The 19,973-nt window shown below is 40.2% G+C and overlaps 1 protein-coding gene across 1 annotated transcript in view; it reads left to right on the top strand.

The window, feature by feature from the left end:
* The window catches only part of GPC6 (glypican 6), a 747,001-nt gene that overhangs the window by 684,458 nt on the left and 42,570 nt on the right, over positions 1 to 19,973 (top strand). The window contains exon 7 of the mRNA XM_069878658.1: positions 165 to 194. Coding sequence (XP_069734759.1) covers positions 165 to 194 — 30 coding nt within the window. The remainder of the gene's footprint in view (positions 1 to 164; positions 195 to 19,973) is intronic.

Genomic DNA, 19,973 nt, shown 5'->3' on the forward strand with positions numbered 1-19,973 from the left:
CTGCTTCTGTAGAGCATGATCTAAGATTTCTCATTTTAAATCAACTGCTCATAAAGACTCATTATCTTCTCTGCAGTTGCCTGTTTGGTATAACCTGTGGTTTATTTTGTTTTGTTTTGTTTTGTTTTTCTGTTCCCTGAATCTGTTTCCCTCTTGCTTCCCAGAGGACTATCTGGAGGACAATGCAACATGGTGTAAGCTTTGGTATTCTTATTCTTCACTTTCATTCCCATTTGTCTTTGTACAATGCTGGGCAAAACACTTCTTCACATTTCATCTTCACCATCTTTACTTTGTGTGTGTCTTGTAAGCTAAAATGCTAGCAGTTCTTTTTGTAGTTTTGCATTCTGACTGATTTAATTCTGCCCAGTGCCCAGAGTTACTGGTTCTTTCCAGTATTTTTCTCTTGCTTCGAGAATGTCTCACCTCCAGAAAGAAGCGCATATATTCCCTCAGTGAGTTAAAGTTGATGTAAGTGTCCCCATGGTCTCAGACCCCACATTTGCATGTGCAGCAATGGAGACACTGCAGTGGCATTCAGCTCCAGGGACTGTGATTTGAGATAATGGTGGAGCGATAGAAACAAGCTCCCAGGCCTAGGATTGCCCCTGCCTTACTGTCTGATCTTAGCCAAGCCACAGTGGGAGCTTCATAAAGTAGATTCCCTTATGCTTTTCCAGCTTCATAAGTTTGGTGAATGTTAGAGGTCCCTGGTTTCAGAAAGAAGACCCCCTCAGCGGGGCTCAGCACAGCCCAAGGGCAAGGCAGGAATGTAGCACCACACATATATGTATCATCTCACTTGTGAAGCATTTATCTTGGACTATTATATCCTGCTTCTTAGTGGAACTAATTAGTCTACAGAGAGCATCATGCTGATATAGCCTTACTACCTCCTGCGTTTGAGCTGCCTCAAGTACCTCTGTATCGCATCACTGTATAGCACAGTGCTGCCTTAATTCAGCTGGAATTTCTCCTGAGAACATACTGCAGCCTGACCTGGCTGGACGTGTATAAAATAATTCCACATTTTGTTTCAGGAGGACAGAGACACTTTCTTGATTTTCCACAAGGGAGCTGATGCACTATTAACCATATAATGCATAATGCACATGCATACTATGGAGGTAGGCAACTGAGAAACTAGCCATGGCATTTTGCAAGTGATTTACATTCAAGTACACTATAGTGGCTGCATAGACAAGTGGATAAGCATGCACTAAGTCTGAAAAAGAAAACGTTTAAAGTTTTTTACCCTCAGGAAAGGAATATATTGTGTCACACTATGTAGGAAAGTGTTCTTTCATCTTCCCTCCTACTTTCCTTAAAATAAAAGTAAATAAATTCTCAATTTCCATGAGCAAAACACCCTGAAACATTTGTTTTTAGAATAAAATGGGATGTGTTTTAAATGTCCATTCAGTCATATTTTAAAATTTTTTTATTCCATTGTGTAATCATTTTTGTTACAATAAAAAATGCCATAGCAACCTAACAAATCTGTCGTGAACAATTCCTTCCAAGTGCTGCAAAAATACATGAAGTAGAAAATATCATTCAAATAAAAAAATAATCTGCTTTGCATTTTAGCTGTGGAAGACCATAGTTAATAAGAGAGTGTACTATGAAGACAGATCTGAATTGCCCTGAGAATCCTCTGGGGCATTCCTGAAAGTGGAGTTCATGTTTCAGTTTTGTTACAATCCACTTAGTCCAGAGTCCAGAAGTGTTAAATAAATGCAGTGATAGCCAAATTCTCCTGAGATAGGAAGTTTATTCTCTACATTTTGTTTCTCAAGAGGCTCTGGAATAAAATCCTATAAATCTTAGAAGGTTTAAAATCCTCAGATGAATTTTCAAACATGTTCTGCATACAGAGACTATAAGGGAATGAACCTGTAAAAGACTTCATAGTTCAGGAGATATTGGTCACACTCTTAAGAGTGAAGATGACAGGCTCATGCAGGTGTTTTAGAAGCTCACTGACTTCCCACAAGCCACTGCCTCCCACAACACTTAGAAGACATGCTGTTGGACATGCCATTTCACCCTGTTTAATGTTAATCAGCAGATAACACCTATAAAACATAAGGTCTACAGCTCCTCCAGTTTTAGGTTTTGTGTGTTTAAAGAGTCCTATTACTTATTAGCCATCTGGATAGAATACACACAATGAATAAACATGTTTTACAACATCTGTTGTGGTCATTTGGTGTCAGATTTAGGATTTGCTTGGTTCTCCAAAATTAGGTGTTTGCATAGTGTCAGATTTTGTTTATTTCTAGTTTCTGTGTCACAGCAATATCTAAGTAAGTTTAAATCTGAGTTAACACTTTTTTTTTTCTCATGGTTAATAGCAGTTTAGGTGACAAAGGCAAATGAATGATGGTGGCTGTCAGAACCCTCCTAGGGGACCTGCCAGAGCCTTGTTTTTAAAAATGGTGATATTATTCCATAGCCCAGCTGAATGGTTCTGCATGCTGCTGTATCTGATGCACTGCATTCCCTGACATGCATGAAGCAGTTACTACAAAAGAGCTTTATTGCAGTGGTTGCTCTGCCTTCGGATGGAATGGGTCTGCCTGCTGTTCAGACACTGCTTAGAATGAGTAAGAGAAGACTGTCTTCCAACAGTAACAGAAAACACCGTTCTCTGCCTTAATTAGTTGTAAAAAAAAAAAAACAGCACAATCTTGATTACCATGCAGCGTCTGCCTTGCCCGAGTAGTGATGTGTTGCCTGTCTCATTGAACACAGTGTCTGCTTGAATATCTTGTAAAAACGTACTTGCTAGTACTGTTTGAATTTCCTTTACTTGATGGGTGTAAAGACCAACTGAGGGTCTCATTTCCAGGAATGTCCTAGAGGTATGAACAGAATTATGTATCCCTGTTACAGGGATGGAGAATACAAAACCTGTAGACAGGATCCACCTCTGATTACTAGACTTGTCTGCACAAAGTAAGATAAAGAAATGGCATAGCCATGGGTCTTCAGCTATTGAGATATCGTGTGATTCCTGAGCTTGCCTATTAGGGTAAAAAAAGTGGGACATACAGGCTAGAGTTTGCATATCTGTGCGACATCAAAACTAGACTAAAATGAAGGGGGATTTATTTGCCCTAACTTTTCATGTTTCTAATGTTGTTATGTAAATCTGAGATAACACCTCATTCCTTTGTTAACTGATGGACAGAATTGCTCACATCTAGACCTTGCACAGGATACTCATTTGGAGATGACAAGAATCTGAATTACCCTCTGAGTTATCCATTTCTCCCCACTGAGTATGAAGATAGTCTCGATGTTTAGCTCAGACATCCAATTTGTAGATGTCTAAATGTAAACATAATGCTGGACTTTGGACTTAGGCTCTATGAATCAAATATGCACAAAGGTTATTTTGGTCTATAAAATATATTGATAGATAGTTCTAAGCCTGCTCCTAATCATACTCATTGTCATGGTATCATCAGGTGCCTAGAAGAATGGCTAGTCTCCAGCAAATACAGTTCATTCTGGAGGCTGCACAAGTTTTATTCAATGGCAGATCCCCCTTGTAAATCTTGATTAAAATCCTCTTCTTTCCATTTGATATTTTAGCCTCTGCTCAATAAAGACTAGGGTGGGGTTTTTTTCCAATATACAGAAAGTTTGTATTATAAGCTTCTGGAAGATTAATCTAAGCAGGAAATACATCAACACTGCTCTTTGAGCTGAAAGATAGATCACATTTCATTTCACGTGCCTGTGCATGAATCTGTGCAGATGGAAAAGTGAAATCCTAAAGTTCTTGTTAATGCTAAAGATAGATAGTGACTATATAAACATCCTCTGCACTTTAGCATTTTGATGTGATATTAAAAGAAAAAATATGGTTTAAAAATTGGTAGCAGGGCTTGTGCTCTGTACTTACAGTGCATAAACCATGCTCATTTAGATGCTTCCAAGAAACATGACAGTAATGACTGACTACCTGCCTGAAAGGTGTTACACTGTGATGAATTCTTGCATTGTTAATATGAGTACAGTCAACAAGTTCTAAGTTTCCATAAATAATGGAGTTTGTAATACATCACCAGTTCATTTACCACCAGAGAAATAGAGGTTCCTTTTGTGCAAGTGACTACAGACTATAAAATGTCTTTTCAGTAACAAAGTTAGTTGTGAACAAGTGTAGATGCCAACAGAGAAATTAAAGCTTTGATAATTTCTGAATTAATTGGAAAGAATGATTCTCACTCTCCAAAGAAAAATCTGTGTTATGTTTTACTGGCAATTTGTTTCTTCCAGCCTTTTGCAGCTGCTTTTATTATGCCAGACTGCAGCACACAGATATATTGTGGACTCATAACAGAACTGTGCAATGCGGGACTCCACTTGTAACAAATAGTAGATTACAGGAGACTGAAAACTGATTTCCCAAGCCAAATATCTCATACATTTTTCTTTGTTTGTAATAGACAGAAATTGACACTTTATGGCCTTTTATGTGTATTAATAGTGGTTAGGGGGGAGGTGAAATACAAGGACTAAAAAGGTTTACCTTCATACTGACAGTGACCCTTTTGTGAACTTTCTTTAGTCAAAACCAAATACTTTACATTAGGAAAGATTTCCTATATTTTCTTCATAGTTTTATCTCCCAATCATAGATTGCTGGGGCCACAATACTAGATACTTCTATAATGCAGCTGCCTGTAAACAGCAAAGCCTGAGTGGCTTGTTACAGATATTCTTTGATGGCAAAGCCTAATAATGCTAGAGAAGGGGGAAAGAAAGGATTCATCATATCTAATTTTATCCATCATCAGCTAAGGGCTAGTCTCAGGTTGTGCACTTTTTGGATCCTCAGTCTGGGTGTACACCCTAGCGGCATCACAGCTTCACACTAGGGCAAACTGCATAGCCCTAAAACTACTACTCCAGGTAATTTGTCACCGTAGAAAGTAGGAGAATGCTTGCAAGATACTTCAGCAGATCCCATTCTGGACACTGGCATATACTGGGATGCATGGCAACAGAGAACTCCAGCTACAGAATTAGGATTTAATAGCATGGACTCCATCCACAGTTGGTTAAGAAAGCAGACATTTTTAGGGTGTAATTTGCAGTCTAATGTAGACATCTGCCAGAGACTGCGTGAATAACTACCTGCAAGAGCCAATGTCTCTATGTCACAAACTACGAAGAACTTAAGGCTTGACAAAATATATAGCTTACAGAGGGTGAAAGCTGAGTTAGATTAAACCCTGCTGTGCAATCAATACCTGACTTTTCCACAAATAGCCCTGCTGAAATGAACATGACTGATGCTATTAGAATTTAGGACTTAGATGTACTCACTGGAGACTGAGTAGATTCTCACCAGCTCACTACAAATTCTGGCAGCTTTGCAGTATGGTGGCAGCAATCATAAATGACCATCATGTACATGTCTTTGTTGGTTTTCTTGGGGTTTGCTTCTTCTGCACTGAATGTATGTTGTGTACATGTCATTTCTGGTACCTAAGAAATGGTGTTCACTGTCTTATTCAATGTCTATAATATAAGTGTTATGTAGAGCTGGGTTTGTTAATCTCCCGTGGTAGCAATGGAGAGCTAGTCAAGTGGGCAATCACAGGCAGAATTCACTTGCTGAAACACAAGTGCCTCATGCTAGATGATATGCACTGAGCTATCCAGGCATTTGCGAGGAGCTAACAGATGTGATAAGGTTCCCACAGTCTTCTGCAAGCTCCAAAACAGTATTAGATTAATTTACTTCTGTACTGAATGAGGAATTTAGAAGCTACTCATAAGATCATAAATTAGACCAAAATAAGGCACATGGCTACCCGGATAATTCCCTAGACTCCACTGACAAAGAGGTGCATAGGCTGTCCAAAAAGAGGCATCTAGGGCCTTTACACAAGGGTCTCAGGTGTGGTGCAGATCCTACTGGACACCACGACTGGCATGTGGAAGAAAGAAGGCCTCCAAAGGCACTGGATACCTGTGTGCAGGCAACTGAATCCCACTGTGTGTCTTCACTGCCAGTGGTGGGGTTTTGACAACACACCCACTGAGAGCTTTTAAATGCAGACAAGACTAACTCGCTGCCAGAGCTTGATGGACAACTGACATTGCTATTCATTTGTATAGGAGCAAACCACATTGCTGATAGATAACCAGCTCTTAACAGTCCCTAATATAACTTCATTCATTTTTAAGTACTGCAAATTTTACTTTCCTATTATATATTTGGACAGCATAAATACTGTAAAGGAACCTAAATGAAAAGAGACTGGAATAAAAGTCCATAAAAATTTCCAGTACATAATAACTGTGTTACCTAAGTAACTGCTATGGTGACTAAAGGATAATTATAGAATCATGGAATCATAGAATAGTTAGGGTTGGAAGGGACCTTAAAGATCACCTGCTTGCAACCCTCCTGATGAGGGCAGGGACACCTCCCACTAGATCAGGTTACACAAGGCCCCATCCAACCGGTCTTGAACACCTCCAGGGATGGGGCAGCCACAACTTCCCTTGGCAACTTGTCCCAGTGTCTCACCACTCTCATGGTGAAGAAGTTCTTCCTAATGTCTAATCTAAGCCTGCCCTTCTCCAGTTTATACCCGTTCCCCCTCATCCTGTCACCGCAAGCCTTTATGAATAGTCCCTCTCCAGCTTTCTTGTAGGCTCCTTTCAGGTACTGGAAGGTCACTATAAGATCTCCTCGGAGCCTTCTCTTCTCCAGACCGAACAAGCCCAACTCTCTCAGCCTGTCCTCACAAGGAAGGTGCTCCAGCCTTCAGATTATCTTTGTAACCCTCCTCTGGACCCGTTCCAACAGCATATATAAAGCAAATGGTATAAATGTATAAAGCTAATTGCTTGAAGTGTATCACCTTTTTTAATACAACATACCTACAGTGCTCTTATATTAGAAGTGTGATATATATGCAGAAATGACAGGAATTTGAGAAATGCATTTCTTCTGCTGAGAAAATCAGCAATCCTTTATAGAAAAAAATACATTGCGTAATAAATGAACCTGAAAGAAGCTTCCTTTTTCCATGATCTCACAATGAATGTTAATGGTCTTAAAAATCAAAGAAAAATTAGAAAAAAATTTATTAAATGCATTAAAATCCTTTCAACTCTTATTCATTTGTTCATTCAGATGAAATTCAGTTGACAAAATAGAGGTATCTAACCTTAGAGCTAGCCAAATACTGTAATCTTTACAGCCAGCTGAGAGAAATAGGCACTTTCAGGGCACAATTGATCATCAGAGCTGCTTTAGAAATCTCTGCTGGATTAAGGCTCACTTCCACCCTTCAGTTCCTGATCCTCACTGTTAACTGCTGAAGAAGAGTTTGTAGCTCGGTTGTGGATGCTGGTGTCCTGCAAGACGAATTTCATTCTTGGACACTTGTCTTACAGACCTCACAGTCTACAAACCAGGATAGACTGTGAAATTACTATCATACACATTGACAATATTTCTACTTCATTTGTTTTGGCAACAAATGGTTACCCTGTGCTAGTCATAGAACACGTGTTAAAAATATGTTCCAGTCTTGAACACCTTAATGACATCTTCCTTTCAGGTATTCTTTTCTCCTGAAGTAGAAGATGCAGGGTTCCCAGTCAACACTTATTGTCTCTGTATGATTTTCTAACCATCCATTTGCACTAAGGGAATGGAGTGATCCAGAAAAATTAATCAGCTTTTCCCGTAAATCGTGACCTTCATAATTTCCAAGTTAGGAAAACTGAATTGGTAACCTCAGTTTCTGCCAGGAAGGAAAGAGGAGAAAGCTGACATTCCTCTTATCACTTATGCTCATCAATTCAGTTCAGATTACAGCTCCAAGTGCAGAGTAACAGAGAAGCATGCATACAGGACTCTTGGAGACTGTGAATACCCTCTTCTCTGTGAGGTACAAGGTACTTTCTCAAGTATTGACAGGACTGGGAAACCATGGTTAGCTTTATTTGCAACCCATCTCCCAGACTACAATGCCACATTGTTGGGAAAGAAGAGGACAGCTCCTGTCTCAATCCCACTTGACTGTCACAAAGGTCATTCACATTCTAGCACAGCTCCCTATTCCCAGGTTAGCCAGAGTTCATCCAGATTTTTGTTGTTAAACAGAAAATGGTGAACTCATCTCCTCTCTGCTTGCAGAGGGAGGCCCGGCTTCATCACTCTTTTCATCAAGACACCCCTTGCTTGATAGAATTCAGTGTGGCAAACTTAAGTCCCTTAAAAATATCTTTTATCATGAAATCAGCAGGATGTAGGCAGATAGGCCCACATGTTTGGAGAAAAAAATACTGCCTGTGCAATGTGCAGGAATTTGACCAGCTGCAAATTGAATTGGTAATGTCCTGGGATGAAACCTCTGAAATTCTCAAGCTAGTTGTGAAAGCATATTTAAAAAATTCCCATTTTCCATAGGTTGCAATGCTGATTTATTTCTGTGCTAAAATGTGAAATAACACAGCTGGCGACCATTCTTTCAGAAATCTAGAAATAGTTAATGATATGTAGGGATATATTCTTCAATGTCATTTGTTCCTTAATGTCTCCCCACGGCAAAGGCACCATAATCACTTCAAAGCCACATATATCGATGCTAAAACACTCTCATGCCTTCCACAGCCATTCACTTTATCAGAAAGAAAATAGAGATTAAAAGGGCATCATTGCAAGAAAGATGTGACCAGGACATTTCTGCATCTTATAACCACCTAAAGATTTAACTCTGGCCTCCTGGACCGAATGACCAAGGCTGCCCTCTCTGGGATATGAGTCATACTCGATCAGTATTCAGTGAATGTTAAGGAAGACGTGAGCAAGTTGCTGAACTTTGCACCCTGACAGCTGCCCACAAGTGCTCATCGTAGCCACTCTGAAAGCTCTCCAGCAAATGCAAGTGAATTTACCAGGCTCTCAGGAAGGGCTCAGTTACTGCATGTTGACCACACTGCTGAGTTTAGACCTACACTTTTTCCTCATGTGAAGAACTAGAGTGTCTGATGCTTAGAAAATCCAAACATGCTTTGCACTTGCTCAAGTAGCCATGCCCTAAACCAGCCAGGACTATTTTGTCATTTTGTACTATTAATAGTGACAGAAAACAGGATTAGGTTATGTTCAACACTAAGGTTCTCTTTAGGATTCATTGCATTTCTGAATGCAATGCTATCTTGTTTTGAAACCTTATTGTGCTAGTTGTTGGCTGGCTGAAGTGTTTTCCAACAAAAAAAGCAATACTTACACTATATTCCAGGCTAATGACAAACTTCCAGGAAGGATTCCAAGGCTCAGCCTTCATTTGCACAATTCACCATTTAATTTTAATGAATTGAATTGCACAGTCAGGGGAAATGTGCACTGATAAGAACATACCTGTGAATGCTTCATCCTCAATGCACTGGTGGAAGTTGCCATAGTAACTTATCAGGATAAGTTAATCGAGCTTTGCCTGTTATCAGAAACCAGACAGAGCAAAGAATCCCAACTATGGATCTTTAGGCAGCTGTTAAAAGTCAGTTTGAAGTTCACCTAGAGGTAAATAGGAAACCAGGTGGTCAGACAGAAATCATAGTTGTAATATGTTGGTATAAAAGAATTACAGAGGCAAATGAGGAGATGAGGCAGAGCAAGGAAAGTATTTTATTTTTTTATTGTTATTATTTAAATATTTTTCTGGTTTAGAAAGTTTGCTTATTTAAATGAGATTCTGTTACTCCATATGGTTTGCTCCACTCTTTATGTGACTACCATATCATATTTGCTTAGTCAAAATAATTTTTCATCTCTCCTTAGGGTCAGTCCAGCATAGGAAAATCAAATTGTCCTAATTCTCTTTCATATGACACCATTTATAACCTCCAGGAACCTACACTCACTTTCTTTTACAGTCCCTGGGTGGAGATTAGTGTAGAAGAAAGGCAACATGATTTTCATGGGCCAATGTAGGGATCCACGCTGAACAGGCAAAAAAAACTTATTTCATGGAGTATGACAGACCCCAAGAAAGTGATGCAGAGAAAGATTCTGGATTTTCCACTGAGGATGTCCTGCAGCACAAGGAGGAAAGAAACAATACAAAAAGGCCTAAACAAATTTCCCCATGTTGTGAACATGCAGGCAGGGAGGTTTGAGGTGGCCGGGAATTTTGGTTCTGGGAACTAGCTGTATGCTTAAGTGCAATTTCAAGGATGGTCAAAGCTCTTGAAGTCTTTGCTTAGAAACACAAAGGGCGTTCTTGTCTCCCGTCTCCTGTCTCCAGTAGCCAAAGAGGTCAAGCAGTGAAGCTTTTACTTTTTCCTGTATGTACAGTTTTCAATTTACCTGTAGGTTTTGGATGTGAAAGGCCGTGACAAAATGCCAAATACAAGCAGGTGCTTAGTGCCCTGTACCTACTGGCCTATATGATAAGGAACACTAGCATTGCACTGCAGTCTGGTGAAAATATCCTACAGCTTTGAGTGCAGAGCACACCACGCTGGCTGCCACCACAGGAGTAAGCTGCTACTCTGCACTACAAAGTCAGGGGAGGGAGATCAAAATTGTGAGCCTCCGTCAGCCCACTTATGAATACAGAAGGAAAGCCAAAAGGTGTTTTTCACCAACAGAACCACCAACTTTTAGCCTTTGAGATGCATATCATACAAGCCAGTCTGAGCTAACTTTGCTTTTCATTGGATGAGGTATTAGACCTGAAAGGATCCATGGGCATCAAATCAATTTGAATTTCAGCAGGCTAATCAGAAAGCCCAAGGTTAGCCTGGCTTGGGAAGATGCTCAACATCCATCTAGTTTCCATGAAGAGTACTCATTTGCATATTTTTCTTTTGATATTTTGCCAGGTTTTCCTAAGTAAGAAAATAAAATTATATAGAATTGCTAAAACCACCTTGAAAGGAAGCGTAAACATTGCAGAGATTTGGCTTGCATAGTACATTTCTTAAGCTGCTGGAAGCCATCTGTGGAATAATGTGAGGTGTTATATATTCTCAAAATAATTGAACACTAGAAGCACATCAACATAAACAGAGGATGGGTAAGCCAGTTCAGATGAAAGTGACTCTACTTTTTCTCCCACACCTGATAGCATTCAAACATTTTGACAAAAATCATGGGACATTTTTCTTATTTATTTTTATGGACACAATACTTTTTAGGGTTTCTGACAAGATGATGGATATATTAATCTACAAACCATACAAACACATTGCCTTTGCACCAAGAACCTGAGTTAGAAATTCAAATCCTGACCATATCAGCCCTTGGCCACTATATTTCCTTTGGAAAGCAGGTAGGAGGTATAGGCAGGTAATTCTTGCATGTTTGTTTTTATCTGGTTTCAGTCAGGTCGAGAAACAGAAATAATAAATTAAGTACAGTAAGCTGTGTTTTACAGATTTCAAACATTCAGAAAAGTGAAGTACTCCAGTTTTTGGGTGACTGTGAGCTACGTTCTGGAGTGGAGCTCTAAAAAAAAAAAAATCATAGCTGAGTACCTCCTTGCTTTGATGCATAAAAAGAAGCTGGATGATACCTGTAGGTCTGCATAGTCCAGGCAAGAGTCCTGGAGAATGCCATTCCCTGTTAGACACAAACTTGCAGAAGGATTGCTCTGAGAGCACTGTCTTCATTCCTGCAGTGCTTTGCCCTTTTCCAGTTCTTCTGTATTTCTGCTGTTGGAATAAGAGTTTTCAGATCGCCTGCTTGCATATTCCTAGCCTAATCTTAGAGAAGCTATAGTCACACTGGTAAAGTCCTCCTGGATTTTAATGATGTAACCTACGCTCTCCTTCATTGTTGGTTTATTTTTTGTTTTTCTTTATCGCTTTTGACACAGCTTTGCCTTCCTCTGGAGTCTGCAGTAGAGTTCTAATCCTTGGCTTTTTCCATCACAGGCTGTGGCTATGCATACGATAGTTAAGTTATAAATTCAGCTTCATATGCATTTGTACTGTAGAATAAAATAAGACAGGCAAAGCATCTGTAAGAAACAAAACTTGTTTAGATGTAAATGCCTTTGATCAGCAAATGTGGCAAGGGCATGGAGAAAATAAATAGGCTTGTCTTAAATTAGGATATAGTTTAAAGTCATTCCCAGTGTGAAAGTATTCTCTTTGCACAGCTGAAACATAAATGATGTAGGATCAATGTTAGATGTTGGCTAGGCTATTCTAAACAGGAGCCTGCAGAAACTATGCTAACTCATCACTGCCAATAAGTTTACTTACTGTATGCCTCAAGACAGAGAAACTGAAAGAGCACGTAAAACTAGGAGCAAGTTGATGAAGAAATTAAACTGCAAAATGACAGGAAGAAGACAGGAAACGTAATGACCAGTATAGGCCTGGTTCAACTGGTTGTTTCAATTAAAATCATTATATATGCAGCCTCAGGAAATAAAAGCTCCCATTCCTTTCAACGCTGTTTATGAAGTTTTGCTCCAGTAATGAAAAATGGAAACGAGCCTCTCTAATGAATTATAGCAATTATCTCTCTGCTGGGGCGAGACAGCTCTGAATCCTGTCATATTCCCCCAAGAAAAGAAGCACTGTGTGCTGTTATTCACCATATACCTTGAGAAATTGAACACTTTCTTATTATTGTTCCTCTGAAGCATGAGGATGCTCAACTGCCAGCCTATGGCACTTGTGGATTTCACACTGTGAGAAACCTTCGACTGGGGTGTGTTTGCACAGGGAGCTCTGTGTCTGAGCAGCTGTTTGACTCGGAATTAGATTGATTTCTTACACTGTTACAAGGCAGTAATTTATTCAAGGATTATGAATCTGGTTGAAATAAAAGCCAAGATGTTTCATACTTATGGAACAGCCGATTTGTGCAAAAGGAAACTGGTGTAAATCATGTTTTAAACAAGAACATTTCTTTTCTATGTCACCTGTAATGAGAGCTAAGAATGTTGGTGTTTCCTTATTAGTAGGACTTTATCTAGATTTCCTGGTTGTTCTTATACAGGTGTCATAAATGATGCATCAAGGTGAAAGGACTAGTACTAAGATTAAATCCATCTGTACTCATTCCTCTATAGAAAGAAGAGCTGTGAGTACTTCATTTTACCAAAACTGTACATTTTTCACACATAAATAATTTACATTCAAACTGGCTCAAATACATTTTCATTCAAAACCATTATCTAAAAAATGGAGGAACTTTCTCATTAAATTATATTTAAACTGAGCAAAAAGTGTGGGTAAATGTCATTCATTGCAGCTCAAAAAGTCTGTTTTCTCTAGGACTTTATTCCAACAAAAAAAAAGCATATTTAATGCGTCCTACCATGAAAAATTAAGTTGATATCTACCTAAATTAATAGAAACTGAAATATGTTGTCTGGGAGATCATTTTTGAGGGATTAATACAAGGTCTTCATTTGTGATGCACTACAGCCACGCTGGACTTTATTTTTATGCAAGATGTTATGTCAAATCAAAGGCATCTGGAGTATCTGGGATGTCTTTACCTGAATGTTTTCATGTGTTAAAAATATACATTTATTTGTATATTTGTATCATATAGGTATATTACATATACAGATAGCTGAGTTTTTCAGACTGGTAGACGCAAAAGTTCTTAGGAAAGAAAATTTTGAACATCCTATGCCTGTAACTCCATTCAGCAGAGAACAACCTCTACAATTAACTGTTTTAAATGGGCAGAGCCTGTTTTCTCTTGGTCTTTTGACAGTGATAAACTTTTTGCATCACGAACAGCCGCAGCCATAAATCTCACTTAAGGCTGAAGCTGTGTATCATCTCATTGTCACTATTCAGCCACACCACCCGGCTCACAGGCTCTGAGCCTGAATCCCACAATTCATAGTCACTTATAAAACCTACTTCAGGAGCTTTCAGCTCGACACACCAACATGATTTCTGAAGGCAAAGCTAGCTTCATCCTTCAGGGTACATGTTTCCAAATGGTGGCTGGGGGAGCTGCCCTCCAGGAACCATGGTGCTCCTGTGGCCACCAGTTAATCAAGAAGCTTGTAACTGCCAGGGAGCAAAAAACAACAAGCAGATGAGTTGCCTGCCTCAAGAGTTTGCACAGTTCATTGTACTGTGAAACAGGGAGCTGAGAAGAAAGAATGAGACTAGCTAATTTGCAGTTCATTTCCATGATACCTTATTGAAATGAAAATATGCCTAAAAGCTGCGCAGTGTGGAAGAGGGGCAGACCCCTGAGGCTTTCATGTGAGGAAAGCAGAGTCTTTGTAGGGCAAGACTTCATCCTGTAGCCGTTGTTTTATCCCTGTGGGCCTACTTGTTATTACTGCCCACAAGTAACCTAGTGGCAAGTTGCCATCTATTTCAGATCTCTTTTTTTTCTTTCCCTCCCCTTACGCAAAGTCTTTAGTGGTTTCTGATCGCTCAATGAGATATCACTGCTCTTTTCCCTCCAGTTTTGAACTTTACAATTGAAAATGTGTCATGGGTCAGCTCTGTACTCTAGACTAACACAGGCTAAAAAGTCAGAAGCAAGCTCTGTGTGAGCTGGTGTATCTCTGCCACCCCGCACTGTGCCACACTGTGGGAAGCTGCCAACTGGCGTCCTAGAGGTAATGAAGATATTTAAGCACTGCTCTGCACCTCTTGACCTGCTTCTCTGTAGGACTAACTGGTTCAATTAAAATGCCACTACCATCCAGCCCCCAGGTTTGTAATGAGCTTTGTTGGGGTTAGCTTAAGGGTCTCTGACTGCGATGATGTAGCTGCACCCCTTGTCCATCCTTTTCCCTATTCATTCCTCTCCAAATAACAGAGATTTCTGTACCAATTCTTTCTCATTTATAGCTTTTATCTCTCCTAGAGAGATGTGTTTCATGTTGTTGAGGTTGTCTGTTAGCTGAGAGTTCTGCACCCAAATCTATATCATCCAGGGCCTGATTTTGATGTATCCAGTCTTATGTGTAAACAACAAATGAACTCCTGTAACTCCAGCAGACTAAAACACAAAGATGAGCCCAAGCTGGGCATGTAGACTCCCTGTAAAGCCAGCAAAGGCCATCCAGCCATATACTTTTTCAAAACAGGTTGAATTGGCCTTTTGAAATTACAGCATTGGGAGTTCACACAAATGGGCTGGCCCAAATTCTTACTTTTCAAGTAACTATACTATATAGATGAATGCTTCTTAGTAATGAACAACAAGAAGCATTGGTTCTTTTAAAGCCTTAGTCCCTAAACAGTGACTTTAGAGGCAGGATGGTTGTGGCAATGTCGCTATCTTAATCACAGATGGGACTCTTCATTGGTGCTGCAGCCAGTTGCCTCCACTTGCCATGTTGTAGGGAATCACCAACAGGCTGGCACTTGCCATTGTCTGAGGTAGGATCGCAATGCTGCTGACTCAGGAAGACCCCTGTAGAAATGGAATGAGCTGAAAACATCGAGCAACCATGGTGCTAAACCTCTTATCTTCCCATGCTTGGTGGCCTCGTGAGAACAGTGATAGATCTTGAAGCATTCAGTGTTTTTATTGGTAGAATTCAATTTGAGTTTTGCAGGTAGCACAGGTTGGTTACATAATAAACATTCTTGAGAACAGGACAGCCCAAGAGATTGATCTATGTCACCTATGATTTTAGCCCGTTTAGACAGAACATGTTTTGATAGATCCAGGTACAAAGTCATGTACCTGGGAACAATAACTACCTGCCATACCTAAAAACCATGAAACTACCCTGCAAAGGAAAGACATAAGAGAACTGAGGTGACAGCAAGAAAAGGCAAGGTAGAGACTTCCAGCTGCTGTGGAAAAACAGGCTAGCCATCACACATGCAATAGTGAGGAGTATGAAGGATTTATATCATTTTCTGGATATGAAACTGATGCACTTGCACCACTGAATAAGAACGGACTGGAGAGTCACCAAGGGTTGGACCACTGATCACCTACACTGTTCACATGCTAATTCATTCTTCATCACGGTTTTGGCCCACACTAATAAATGTCCTCTAAGACAGATACAGTTTGAAGGATATCAGGAAACATCCCCAAAAGCCAGCAGCTGGGGCACAAAGTCGACCCACTTTTGATCTCAATCCAGCATATTCCTCCACCATTATACTAGAATTGGCTATCCCAATATCACCCTCAGAATACTTTGCCCAGACAACTGGCACACTTCAGAGCACATAATATGTGGGCTGTGGGAAACTCTGGGCAAGTGCTGTATAGGACAGATGCAGGGAGTTTCTGCCACTTGGCATCAGAGCCAAACTCTTGAGATCATTTCTAGAAAAACATATGCATTTTTTAAATGCAGATTTTAACAACAATGCTGAAAAGTCAGAACAGTATAAAAGGCTAGAAAAAACGCCTTCCAACAAAAGACTTGAAACCTCAGAGAACCGGAGAATAATAGAATGTTTTGGGTTGGAAGGACTCTTAAAGATCATGTAGTTCCAACACCCTGCCATGTGCAGGGACATTTTCCACTAGATCAGGTTGCTCAAAGTGGTTGTGTGGACATATCTCCAAATGAAAAAAGTCCAAATACTAAAAACTTAATCTAAACAAGAAATAATAAGTTGGATGGTGAAGTTAGGAAAATGTACCTTTGAAATAACACATTCAGTTTAGCAGAGTGGATGGCTAACCACAAGAGCAGACTCCAGCAGAGAATAATGGGTCCTCCCTCTGTCATTTTCTGGTAATTTCCATCTTTAGTAAAATTCAGGGGGTGATGGGTAAAAGTTCTTTTGCAAGAGGTTAAGACTGTGTTCTGTCCCTCTGCAACATCCACAAATCCAGAGCTGTTAATTCAGAAGATAAAGAGTTAGCTGGGATTATCTTTTCCATCGGAATGGATAAAACTTGAAATAGATCTTGAAGCAGATCCTAAAGCTATGTGTAATGTGTTCTTGGCATAGCATACAGCTTAGTAAGAAATGAAGCAGTGGCTATATTCTGTTCTTACTCCATTTTCCAGGAGAATTCAGTAGGTCACTCCAGGTAGAGTGCATTACAGTAATCCAGTCATGAATTGACAAAGGTATGTGGCAAGGATTATTGGAGTTATGAGGTTGTGTTTCACTTTTCATGCATAGACGGAATATTATTTGGGGCTATAATTGCAAGCTAGGCATGCAGGAGATTCTTAAGATCGTACAATGTGCTGCAATGGCCACCTGCCACCTCACAGATGCAGTTGTACTCTTTCAGTTTTGATGCTGATACAATGTTTGAGAGCAATCATGCCTGCTCTTCCCAGTTCAAGTTGTCTCAGGTGATCTGCAATACATCTGCAGACAGCTAACGATCTTCCAGCTGTCTCACTCACAGGAGTACTCAGTTGGCTCATTGCACCAGCTGGTACCAATGGGACAGATAGGCAGAGTTTCATCAGCATGCTGTGTGCAGACTTCACCATGCCATCTACCGACTTCCCCAGTTCCATTTTGAGCTAGCTCAGTTGTTTCTTTATTATGCCTGTAATGCAATTCATTCAGAGCTGGAAATGATCCCCAAGCTAGAAATAAAATGCTTGACTTTCATATTTCAATGGAGGGCTGCTAATTAGGTAAAAATATCACACTGTTTTATTTATATAGAAAGCAAATTTGATTTTGAAACCACTAAGAAGCAATAACCATGGAACTTTATAATGTCACTGTTAAAGAGATGTTTTTCAGGCTTTATTTATGCTCTAATTTTATACAAACTACCTGCAGTGCTGTGGGCATATAGGAATGCCAACGAGGTGCAAAGAAATCAGGTACCATCTGAAAAAGTCATCTGCTCTGTGTTCATGAAGGTCTAGTTCCAACAGAGGACTTGAGTATTTGCAAGTTTTGTCACACAACACCAAACTTCCAAGCAGCTGAGTCCCAGTGTTAATTCCAAAAAATGAAGGCAAATGTATTGGCATAGGAAGCCAAAGAAGCTCAGAAGTATGGTTTAAAACATGTAGGCTGAGTAGGTGGTGCAAGCACAGTGACAGGTAACAGAAAATTTAAGCATTGGAGTATATCCAGTAAGCCTACCTTACTTTTGGAGCCAAGCTGCCTTCTGAGGGCAGAAATATACACCAGGGCTTACTGTTTCTGCTCTAAATACAAGTGCCACCTTGCGACAGCAACCACGTGCCTCAGTGGTTTAATTACTACCTCACAGTGTGGGGATATACCCACTGTGCCCATATTTCTAGTTGGCAAGGCTTAGGAGGCTCCACCTTCCACAGATGAGATTTTAGGGCAGACTTTGGAGATGCACCTCACTTGGCTGATATGTGTACTGCAATCCCAGCACCTCAGTCCCAGCTCTCTCGTTCACTTTCTGAAGCCAGGCAACTATCAAGGTTTGTAGTGTTACACTGGAAACAACAATGCAGCCACGCTGATTCTTATCAAGATGCCTGTAGGAGTTCCTTCTAGCGGTGACTATGCCTCTTTTTAACCAGGCCTTGAATTATTTCTGAACAGAAGTACTAAACAATAGAAGATAGATTAGCACGTTGCTGAAGATTATTCTCCCTCACACTTCAACCCCAGGCCCAGAACACACTTTCCATTCACTCATTATCAGCAGAACAGATGTAAGTACGGGACAGCCAGCTCTGCAGGGTGGTTGTATCATATTTCACAGCTTATTTGGCCATCAGCAGCCTCCTCTTACACAAACCCCATGCAAAGTCAGTTTTCCTCTGCGTAAGGTCTCAAACAGTCTGTGCAATGGAGTAAATTTGTCCCAGTTACAGCATGTTGCAACACCTTGGAGCCATCCAAAGCCTTCCTTTCATTTTTAAGGGCTTTGCTTTTGAAGTTATTTAGGTTATGTGGAGCCTGAAAAGTAGATGCTGTCTCCAGACACTTCTCTGGAACATTTAAAATTCCTTGTCCCAGAAGGGAGAACAAGCCTTCCCTCTACATTCCCACTCAGGGCAACGTTCAGAAGTTTTGTTTATATATGCATCAGCTTAAATCTCTGTTTCAAGTGGTATGACCTAGCTGCAAAGCCTGCCAACTCCCAGATGTTCTTTGTCTCATGCTGTGTACTTATCTCTCGGAAGACTACCCTGGGTCAGAACATGCCAGTGACTACCCATATTTCTTCCCTGTGTTCAAAGCAATCATTTTAAAGCTGCATGGTCTTTCTCACAAGCCCTTGTCTTAGTCTTGTCTAGGTCATATATTACTTCTCAGTATGAAAACTGCAGGGTCTTACTAGATTGACTATAAAATATCTGCAGGTTGCTGCAGGTTTTTGATTTGTTGCACAGTACTAGATGAAAATCCTTTCAGCTAAATATGAATGAAGACTCAGGGTTTATATAGTGGCCAAGAAGAGAAGGTCATCATAATTCTACCCTCTGAAAGGAAAAAGAAGGCTAAAGGAGTGTAACTAAGAATTTCTTCTGCAAGTAGTAGGACAGCATTTAGTAAGCTGTGTATTTGAACAGCTTAGGGTAGTGATGGCAACAATTGACAATTATGCCACTTTTGCTGCTGACAGATATTTGGGCTGGTCCCAGGAGTAATGAGCCCCAGTGCTTTTAAAAAAAAAAATTGCCACCAGCTGACAAAAAAAAAGGTGCGCTATTAGCGGTTTAGGAGAAAGGGAATGGTTTACAAAACTTTATCTTTGTAAACCTGAGAGAAACTCTCTGCTCTCCCTTAGGATTTATCATCAGAACCAAACACAATGCTTAATGACTATATTGCAAAAAACACCAAGCAACATATGAAGATCCATTATGTTGGTACACACAGGTAAGTAGGGCAAACTACTCCTTCCCAGTCCAGTTGGCAGCATGTTTCAGAAATCCTATCCAGCTGTGATCTGATTGCCCTCATATAGATAGAGTAGAGGGTTTCTGGAGGCTCCTACCAGACCTGTGCCTCAGAACCCATGGCACAAAGGCTTCTGTGTGGGCACACAGATGTTTTCTACCAGAGACTTTTTTTCATTTCTTTACTCCCCA

Source organism: Phaenicophaeus curvirostris, chromosome 1, assembly GCF_032191515.1.
Source record: "Phaenicophaeus curvirostris isolate KB17595 chromosome 1, BPBGC_Pcur_1.0, whole genome shotgun sequence".
NCBI classification, from domain to species: Eukaryota; Metazoa; Chordata; class Aves; order Cuculiformes; family Cuculidae; genus Phaenicophaeus; species Phaenicophaeus curvirostris.